An 11032-nucleotide genomic window follows, 5' to 3' on the forward strand; every position below is an offset into this window, starting at 1 on the left:
TGTGGCGCAATTGGTTAAGGGGAGATGGCGGCAGACATCTTGGGGTGGCCCAGAGGGTGAGCGAGGTGCGGACCTGGGGAGCTGGTTCAAGAGGGCTATGGCCGGGAGCCCCCCAACCTGGTTCATTACGTTGAACATTAGGTGATTAAATGGGTCAATTAATAGGCCTCGCGTTTTCACGCATTTCAGGAGTTTGAAGGCGGACGTGGTACTTCCTCAGGAGACACATTTGGAGGCCAGGGACCAGACAAGGTTGAGGAAGGGCTGGGTGGGGTAGGTATTAGGTATTCCATTCGGGGTTGGATATAAAGACGAGGTGGCAGTGCTGCTCAATAAGAGGGTGATTTTTGAGGTGGGGAGAATAGTAACAAACCCTGGGTGTAGATTTTTGATGGTGAGTTGGAAGGGGCACCCGTGGTGCTGGTGACTGTGTACGCCCCAACTTGAGACGATGTAGAGTTTCTGAGGCGGGTTTTGGCAAAGAATTTGCACCTGGGCATGCACCGGCTGATTGTGAGGGGGGGTTAATACTGTGTTGGACCCTAGGTTGGACCAATCGTGTCCCAGGTACTTGAAAGTGTTGGCTGTGGCAAAGGAGCTGTTGGGGTTTATGGAACGCATGGGAGGGGTAGATCCATGGCAGTGTGAAAGTCAAGGGCAAAGGAATATTCGTACGTCTCGCACGTCCACCGGGTGTGATTCAGGATAGACTTCTTTGTCCTGGTCAAGGCGCTGTTGACGGGGTTGGCTGGATTAGAGAAGTTGGTTGGATTAGAGAATTCAACGATGATGGTGCCTGACCACATGCCGCATTGGGTGGATTTGCGGGTGGCAAAGGGAAGTCCCCAATGACCGCAGTGGAGGTTAGATATGGGGTTATTGGCGAATAAGGAGGTTTGCGAAAAGATAGGGGTGGCTATCCGGAACCATGTGGAGCAGAATAAGACGGAGGAGGTTTCTGCCTCCACGTTGTGGGAGACGCTGAAGGCAGTGGTAGGGGGGAGTTTATCTCAATCCGGGCGCACAAGGAGAGGGTGGAGCAGGCTGAGAGGTGAGGTTGGTGAAGGCCATTCTGAGGATTGACTGGAGGTACTCAGTGGCACCTGAGGAGGCGCTGTTGAAGGAGAGACAGAGGGCGGATTCTCCAGTCTCCGACGCAAAAATCGTGTTCAGCAATCGGCCGGAGAATCCACGTTGGCGCTGAAATCGGGGGCGGCGACGCTTTTGCGATGCTCTGCCCCCTCGAAAATGGTGTACTCTAGGAGTACGCCACACGCTGTCAGAACGGCCTCAGGATGTCACCTGAGGCCCTCCCCCCCAATGCTCAGCCCCCGATGGGCCGAGTCCCCGACGGCATTGGTCACATGTGGTATTTATTTTCGGGAACTCAGCATGGCGGCTGCGGACTAAGTCCAGTGCCGCCACCATTGGGGGGGAGCCGATCCGCGGGCAGGGGGGATTTGACGGGGGTTGGGGGCACTAGTGGGGGGTGATCCAGGTTGGCGGGCCTGGCCAATGCCGGTCACTATTTGGCAGGCAGGGTCCATGCGCGGCCGGCGCCATGTCGCACGGCATGGCTGCTGCAGGCCGCCATCATGCACATGCGCGGCCACGGACCTGGCAATTCTCTGGCCGTATCCGCAGCTAGAGCCGGGTGCAGTACGCTGCGTGCCTGCTAGCCCTTCACCAGACGAAGGATCAATGGCCGTATTGCGTCGTTTGTTCGATCGTAAAACGCCACCGTTCCCAAGCCGGAGTCAGCCTAATCCTAACCTACCCTGCACATCTTTGGGTTATGGGGGTGAGACCCATGCAGACACAGGGAGAATGTGCAAACTCTACACTGACAGTGACCCAGGATCAAACCCGGGTCCTCGGTGCCTTGAGGTAGCAGCGCTAACCACTGCCGTCCCCGCAAGTCGGGATTTGTGAAGGGGCGTTAGCTGTTGACGAATGTCTGGAGGTTACTGAATGTAATTATGATGCTCTCGGAGGGCCGAGAATTGGTAGTCGTTGTGGCGATGGACACGGAGAAAGATTTTGATTGGGTTGAGTTGGTTTACTTATTCGAGGTGTTGGGGCAGTTTGGGTTTGGGCAAGGATTTGTGGACTGGGTTTGGTTGTTGTATAAGGTGCCTAAGGTGAGTGTTCGGGCTAACAAGGTCAGCTCGGAGTACTTTGGGTTGCACTGGGAGACGAGGCAGGGGTGTCTGCTCTCCCCACCGCTCTTTGCCCGAGCAAACTATTAGCGATGGCGCTTAGGGTCTTGAGGGGGTTTGGGGGGGGGGGGGCATGGAGCACTGGGTTTCTTTGTATGCGGATGATCTCCTGCTGTATATTTCGGGCCTGGTCTGGAGTTCTGACAGGATCATGGGAATTTTTGGGGAGTTTGGCCTCTTTTTGGGGTATAAACTCAACATTTAATTTAATAATCTTTATTGTCACAAGTAGGCTTACATTAATACTGCAATGAAGTCACTGAAAATCCATGGGGAAAAGTGAGATATTTCCAATTAATGCCTGGGGATAGAGTCATCATAGAATTTACAGTGCAGAAGGAGGCCATTCGACCCATCGAATCTGCAGTGGCTCTTGGAAAAAGAGCCACCCTACACAAGCACTCACCTCCACGCTCTCGCCATAACCCAGTAACCCCACCCAACACTAAGGGAATTTGTTCACTAAGGGCAATTTAGCATGGCCAATCCACCTAACCTGCACATCTTTGGACTGCGGGCGGAAACCAGAGCACCCGGAGGAAACCCACGCAGACATGGGGAGAACGTGCAGACTCTGCACAGACAGTGACCCAAGCCGGGAATCGAACCTGGGACCCTGGAGCTGTGAAGCAATTGTGCTAGCCACTATGCTACCATGCTGCCCTAATCCCACAACTAATTTTTTTGCAAACATTCTTTATTTATAAAATATCTGAAACAGACTTTACAAAACATTTCAAATTGTCATAACAAAAAAGTGCAACGATAGGAGACTGCCGTTTCTGCTGGTAGGGGCGAGTTTTCATTACTTTGGGATATAAGTGATGCAAAGAATAGTTCAGTTGCTTAAGTTGAATTTGGCACGGTTGGTGGAGAGAATAAAGCCAGACGTTAAGAGGTGTGATGTGCTGCCATTGTCATTGGCTGGTCGGGTCCAGATGGTAAAGATGACGGTGTTGCTGAAGTTTTTGTTTGTGTTTCAGAACCTCCCGATCTTTGTGCCCAAGGCCTTTCTTCATAAGATTAAATGGGATGGTTTTGAGGTTTGTGTGGGTGGGTAAGGCTCCACGGGAGAGGAGGGTGTTTTGGGAGATAGATCAACGGGGTGGGGGAGGGGGTGCGGGAGCTAGCGCTGCCGAACTTACAAAATTATTATTGGTCCCAAAGTGATCCCTCACTAACACTTCTGTCATCTGCCCTTCTTTATTTCCCAAGAGGAGGTCAAATTTAGCCCCTCTCTAGTCGGGCCATCCACATACTGAATGAGAAATTCCTCCTGAATTCCTCCAACAAATTTCTCTCCATCCAAGCCCCTAATGCTATGGCTGTCCCAGTCAATTTTGGGAAAGTTTAAGTCCCCAACTATTTCCATCCTATTTTTCTTGCAGCTATCTGTAATCTCCTTACATATTTGCTCCTCAATTTCCCGCTGCCTATTTGGGGGCTTGTAGTCCAATCCTATCACAGTGATCTCTCCCTTCTTATTTTTCAGTTCTACCCATATAGACTCAGTGAGCGAACCCTGGGATATATTCCCTCAGTACCGCCGTGATATTTTCCCGAATCAAAAACGCAACTCCCCCTCCTCTCTTACCTCCTGTTCTATCTTTCTACAGCATCTGTACCCTGAAACAAGGCGCAACGCCTTGGCCAATCAGAGTCAATTTGCCAACCAATCAGCACCTTTTCCTCCTGTAGTATAAATTGTTGTGATTGTTTGAAATTTGGAAAGCTTGCCTCATGAGTATATGACAACACGTCTCTCTTTTCAGCTATATTCAAATACTGAACTACTAACCAACTGTTTGTTTTAGATGTTTAATCAAGAGATTGATGCAACTGAAAAGATTACCCAAAGCCAAAGGACAAGTATTGGCTCGTTCCTAACTCTGAGTGCTCCTCACGCCTGTGAAGAACCAAACTCAAGGAGTCTTGAAGAGTCTGAAAATCAGGATGAAACTTCTGGAGGAATAAATGCTGAGTAAGTGAAGACCCCTTCCAGTAAATAACATGTGACTGACAGGTGCTTTTGTCAAATATATTTCCATTGTAAATGTTCTATTATAATCCAAGCTCCATTTTCAAATGTTTTTGGGTGGTTGAAGAACAAATCTGCATTAACACAGTGCCTTTAATGATTCCAAGATGTTCCAAAGCACTTCATCGATAATGAAGATTTTTTATTGATACAAAACCAGTGCTGTAATATAAGGAAACATGGCACCAATCTAAATGTGGAAAGGTCCCATACACAGCAGTGAAACAAATCACCAGGTAATCTGTTCTTAGTCATGTTGGTCAGCGGATAAATATTGGCCATGGACACTCTTTGTTATTCTAATACTGTCCACCTGAGAGGTCAGATAGTGCCTCAGTTTAACATCTCAACCAGAATACTGCATTTCCGACAGTGCAGCACTCCCACAGTAAGACACTGAGGCATAAATCAAGATTATGTGCTCAAGTTGACAAAGTTGGGCTTGAACACACTACCTCTTAACTCAGAGGCATGAGTTCTATCAGAGCCAAAGCTGACACGTAGCTTAGATGTCCAATTTTGTGGACATGCAGTTCGACAAAACTTGCTGATTATTTTCTTTCTAAAAGATGTTTGCCGGAATTCACCATTCCTGAGACTAAGTGTTGACGCCGCAGCAGGATTTGTGGAGTTCTACGACAGCAAGACTGGTGCTGTACCTGGACCGATACAGTGATAATTGAGGGGCTAGCACCGGCGCCACGTGGAACACAATCGATTCCAATGAGAAACGGTGCCGGATTTGGGATTGACACTCAGGAGGCTGACAAGCTGCAGCCACAAATAGACACTTCACTCCCCAAACACACCATCCCAGCCAACAAGATGGCAGTGAGACGAAGCTTGAGACGGTGCTGGACGCCGTTGAGGAAAGGCGGGCCACCCCTGGCCCAGGAAGGAGGCTGCCAGCCACCGCCGTTTGCGTCTCCTTTGCACCTCCTTCTCCTCCTCCTTGGCCTAATGGCCGGCCGGCTTTCCGTGCTCAGCGGCTGCCTCCTGTTCCTTTGGGGCATGGTCTGCTGCTGAACACTCTGCTGATGAAGCATCCTCCTCCTCCTCGAGCAGCTCCAATTCATACAGCCTCAGGGCATCCCTCAGGGCTGTAGCGACTAGGAAGATCACCATTTCTGTTGTATTCCAATACCCATTGTCTGCAGGGGGTGAAAGGCTGACATGTTAGCACCGTGCGTACCCCCGTGCCTAACCAGGTCCAACACGGTGACCCCGATTGGCACTGCGGACCCTGCTCCCACCCCATCCCGCATCTCGGGCCCCGTTGATGCCCAGCACCATGGGGGCTCTGGCCCTGGTGCCCATCCCTTCTGCCAGGGGTACTGTCAGCTGGTGCTGCCCTTGCCAGCGGTACGCTCCATGGCCTCGTCCAGCGACCCTGTAGGAGCTACTGTGGGCTTTGCCCTTGGGTGGGCCGTGTGATAGCCCGCCAGTGAGTGACGGCCGGTTGGGAGGGGGGTTGTATCGTGCAAGGTGGGGTGCAGGGTGGTGGGGGGGGCGGAGGCTGGAGTACAGGGGTGGAGGGGTGAGAATGGAGGCTGGGGTGCGAAGGTGGTGGGATGGGGTGCCCATAAGGCTGGTGTCACTCTACAGAACCAGGGGCCAAGGTAGGTGGTCAGTGGAGCGCGCAGCAATATGGCTCTTTGCAGGCTGCGGCAATGGTGGTCCGTGCCTGGACACCGGCCCAGTCCCATCGGGGGGGCCCCCTTGGCCCATCCCTTCGTCGCCCGCCCCCCCCGAGCCCTGGTAGGCATCCCCCCCACACCCCACCCCCACCCAGCTCAGCCAGTGTCCAACCCGGTCGCGCCACTCCGTGTCCTACTTCCTCTCTCTCCCTCATCAGCCACAACACTTTTTTCTCGATTTTGAAAAGCACAAGTGAACCTCGCCGTCGGAAATTCCCCCAGTGAAGGCGGAGAATCGCAGAGGCCCCGAAGAATACCAGGTCAGGCCCGCTAATGATACCAGCGGAGTCTTGACGCCGTTGTCGAGGCACCGGAGAATTGCAATTTGACGTGAAACTGGTGCCCACCACGATTTTGACGTCAGAACTGATTCTCCGCCCAATTGCGTTTCCTGATTCCGGCGTCAGCCAACGGAGAATCCCGCCTGTTTTATAAATGAATGAGTAGATTTCAGGCCAATCTGAACATATGTTACCAGGTTATTCCATCACAAAACACATCACAGCCCAACTTGATCCTTTCCTCGCCCAAACTGCTGCACTTTCCACTAGGAGTTAAAGGCAACAATCAAGAATGGAAATGCGGGCAGGTTTGCTTTCCATAGTCCAAAGCACTGAGGTTATCACAGTACACCATTGCCAAGCAAACTGAGATCAGCTAATCAACATGTTCTTCTTCAGATTGTCCCTTGCTCTTCTCCATTATGAATCTAAACAATATGAATGTACGATGATCACGGTTACCTACGTGTTCTCCCATGGACAATTGATCCACTTGTCCCATGTCATTCCCCAGATCCAGCAATGCCTCCTTCCTAGTTGGATCAGAACAAACTGGTCAAGGAAGTTCTCTTGGATACATTTCAGAAATATCTCTCCATCCTTTCCCTTTATTCTAACAGTACCCCAATCAATGGGTGGGTGATTAAAAGCCCAGAATATCACCACTCTATAGTTCTTGCACATCTGTGACTTTCCTGCGGATGTGTTCCTCTCTCAACTGTTTGGGGGCCTATGTATGCACCTAGTAGAATGATCATACCTTTTTTGTTTTTCAATTTTAATCAATTGATTCTGTCCTTGAGCACCTCAAGAACATCCTCACTTCCCATCACTAATCAGTACAGCCACTCAACCATCTCTTTCTTCCTTCCATATCTTTTTAAACCACGGGATGGATTTTCACCGAGTTGGGCCTACTCTGGAGGCTTTTGATTCCTGCCCCCATTCCCAACGTCGGCATTTTCTGCTGGTACAGTATAAAAACGTGGGTAACAAGTCTGCACCCTGCTCTCCTGACCTGGCCAGTTCCATTTGGATACCCTGCAACATGTCCCTTTGGCAATTATATCAGCAGGAATGGATGGGTTGACATCTGTTTCTCCAAATGGTCTCATTATGAATGCTTAGTTGAGATTCAAGATACATTAAAGAAATTGGTTCAGCAGCGATCTCTTTACACAAACTAAAGTGCAGTGTTAGCTTTGACCAACTGACATAATTTATGGAGGTTATAAGAAGTAATTCCTTCTTTGATCTTTTATTCCTCAATGTCTGTATGTTTATTTGCACCAGATTAATTGTGAAGTAGAACGGCATGGTGGCACTGCTGCCTCACAGCGCTAGGGTCCCGGGTTCTCCGGTTTTCTCCCACAGTCCAAAGATGTGTAAGTTTGGTGGATTGGCGATGTTAAATTGCCCCTTAGTGTCCAGAGGTTGGGTGGAGTTACGGGGATAGGGCGGGAAATTGGACCTGGGTAGGGTACTCTTTCGAAAGGTCAGTGCAGACTTGATGGCCGAATGGCCTCCTTCTGCACTGTAGGGATTCATAAGAGTCGTAAGCTTCTCTCATGGAAGCTATGAATGGCAGTGTCTAATTGACACTTTTATATTGTTGCAAGAGCAGCACATCTTTTTTTTTAACGCAGATTTTCAGAATGGGTGTTTTTCTCATGAGCATTTCAAGATTTGCCATTGTTATTATATGGCGAGTTGATTCTGTACATGGTGCTTACTGGGTAAGAATGGAGGTCCCATGTAGGGGGCACTGATGAAGGGGGGAAAATTATGTGAGCCAGAGGCCTCACTGCCTTAAATACAACTGGGATGAAGTCCCAGAAAACTGAAGTAACCCTTCTAAGCAGCCCGCCTCGGCAATTGACATCCCCCTGTGGTTGCATCCAAACTATCTCCGGCGTCAACAGAACAGACACCTGCCTCCCCAGATTGGAAATAGCACATGCTGTAGCTATCGATATGGATTCAGGCTTGCCAAGTTTGGAAATTTACCAAACCCAGTTTTCCACTTAAAAAAATAGTCCTTTGTATTCGTGAATATTAGATGTCCAGTCCTCACCATTTTTAAGCCACATTTCCATTTCGGCCACTGCATCATATTCCCACTTGGTGTTTATATTTGTGTTTATAGCTCTAATAACCCCGATAAGACCCACGGGGTTGACCCAAATGATCTCCCTGTGGAACCTGTGGAATAAGGGATGGGTGGAGGCCCATCAGCTGGGGCTCATAGAATCAAAGCCGGCCCAGATTGGGACCGGCATGATCGGTAGTCTCAGTTGAGATCTATGTGCTGTGCGCCACATTAAGGCCTTTCCTTTTGGTTATAAATCAACCTCCGTTTGAATCACCTTCTCGGATCTCCTGCGACGAGATAAAACTATAGCTGCGATTCTGGACATCCTGATTGCACTTGAATTCCTCAGATCCTGTAGATGTGGTATCTCTGGACTTCCGGAATGCGTTTGATAAAGCGCTGCACAGAAGGTTAATTCACAAGGTTAGGTCACATGTATGAGGGATAATTGATTACCTTGGATAGAGGACTGGCTGACGGACTGAAGACGAGAGTCAGGATAAATGGGTCTTTTTTAGGATGGCAAGATGTAACTAGTGGGGTGCCACAGGTTTCGGTCCTTGGGCCCCAGCTATTTACAATCTATATAAATAACTTGGATACAGGGATAGATGATTCTGAAGCCAAATTTGCAGATGGCACAAATATAGGCGGGACAGTAAGTTGCAAGGAGGAAATAAGAACCTTACAAATGGATATAGATGTGCGAACCTGCCTCCCATACATTGACTATGTCTACACCTCCTGCTGCCTTGGGAATGCGGGCACAATCAAAGACCCCTCCCACCTGGGTTAGTCTCTCTTCCAACCTCTTCCATTGGGCAGAAGATACAAATGTCTGAGAACATGCAGTAACAGATTCAAAAACAGCTTCTTCCTTGCTGCTACCACACTCCTAAATTACCCTCTTATTGACTGAACTCATCTCTCTACGCATCGTCTCTACTGTTGTAGCACTATACTCTGTATGTTTCACCTGATGTCTATGTACTTATATTGTGAATTTATCATATGTCCTATGTTTTTCATGTATGGAACAATCTGTCTGGACTGTACGCTGAACAAGACCTTTCACTGTACCTCGGTAAACGTGCGTTTTTCATAGAATTATCATAGAATGTACAGTGCAGAAGGCCATTCGGCCCATTGAGTCTGCACCGGCTCTTGGAAAGAGCACCCTACCAAAGGTCAACACCTCCACCCTATCCCCATAACCCAGCAACCCCACCCAACACTAAGGGCAATTTTGGACACAAAGGGCAATTTATCATGGCCAATCCACCTAACCTGCACATCTTTGGACTGTGGGAGGAAACCGGAGCACCCGGAGGAAACCCACGCACACACGGGGAGGACATGCAGACTCCGCACAGACAGTGACCCAAGCTGGAATCGATCCTGGGACCCTGGAGCTGTGAAGCAATGTGCTATCCACAATGCTACCGTGCTGCCCCTTCTCCCATTGCAGAGGGATCTGGAGGGCCTCGTTCATGAGTCACAGAAAACTAGCATGCAGATACAGCAGATAATAAAGAAAGTGAATGGAATGTTGGCATTTATAGCTATAGGAATAGAGTATGATGGTAAGGGAATGTTGTTATACAAGACATTTGTGAGACCACTCCTGGAGTATTGTGCAGTTTTGGTCCCCTTATTTGACGAAAGATGTAGTGGCATTGGAGGCAGTTCAGAGGAGGTTCACTAGGTTGATTCCAGAGATAAGGGATTGAACAGTTTAGGCCTAAACTCTCCAGAGTTTAGAAGAATGAGGGGAGATCAAATTGAGACATACAAGATGATAAAAATTATTGATAAAGTAGACGTTGAGCGGATGTTTCCTCTTGTGGGGCATACTAGAATGAAAGGTCATAGTCTTAGGATAAGAGGTAGCAAATTTAAAATGTATTTTAGGAGAAACTACTTGTCCCAAAGGGTTGTGAATGTGTGGAATTAGCTACTCCAGAGTGCAGTGGATACTGGGGCAGTGAGTAAATTTAAGGAGTTAGACAGATTTTTTTAAAAAAATGTTTTTATTAAATATGCAAAATTAACAAATCTATGTACACTAGATATACTTTACAAAAATCCAACATTGGAAATAACTCCCTAAACACCCCCTCCCACCTTTTTGTTATTTTGAAATATTTTTATTGATGTTTTTACATATTGTGCACTATAGAAGCAGTATGGGTAACTGTGCCGATTACACTGTACATATCAATTTCCTTTGTGTTGGTCCTCCCTCAACCCCCCCCCCCCCCCCCTTCCCTTGTTGCTTCAGGGCCCTTCATTTTACAATGGCAATTATTTGTAATTTACAAGGGCCCAGAGGGTCGTCCCTGTACACGAGGACTCCTCCATCCTCACCCATTCCGTATTTGGGTCCTTTATCCATTCCCTCACTCTTTCCGTTGTGGCTTCCCAGTGATAGTATTGCACATTCGGGAGGGCCAGGCACCCCAGGCCCCCCCCAACCTTGTTTCTTCTTTTTAGTACTGCTTTGGGGTTCTTCCCCCCGTCCCCCCCCAGACACACACACGCATAAACGCCGTAATTGTCTTATCTACTGAATGGAAAAAGACCTTGGGGATGTAGATCGGTATAGATCTAAGCAGGAAGAGGAACCTGGGCAGTACGTTCATCTTGATAATCTGTACCCTCCCCGCAAAAGAGTTAGACAGATTTTTAATTGGTAATGGGTTGAA

The 11032-nt window shown here is 48.7% G+C and overlaps 1 protein-coding gene across 3 annotated transcripts in view; it reads left to right on the forward strand.

The window, feature by feature from the left end:
- LOC140423001 (uncharacterized) overlaps positions 1–11032 on the forward strand; it is a 280598-nt gene that overhangs the window by 226056 nt on the left and 43510 nt on the right. For all 3 annotated transcript variants that reach the window (XM_072507743.1, XM_072507744.1, XM_072507745.1), the window contains one exon: positions 4034–4200. In XM_072507743.1, the coding sequence (XP_072363844.1) occupies positions 4034–4200 (167 nt within the window). The remainder of the gene's footprint in view (positions 1–4033; positions 4201–11032) is intronic.

This window comes from Scyliorhinus torazame, chromosome 1, assembly GCF_047496885.1.
Source record: "Scyliorhinus torazame isolate Kashiwa2021f chromosome 1, sScyTor2.1, whole genome shotgun sequence".
Classification (NCBI taxonomy): Eukaryota; Metazoa; Chordata; class Chondrichthyes; order Carcharhiniformes; family Scyliorhinidae; genus Scyliorhinus; species Scyliorhinus torazame.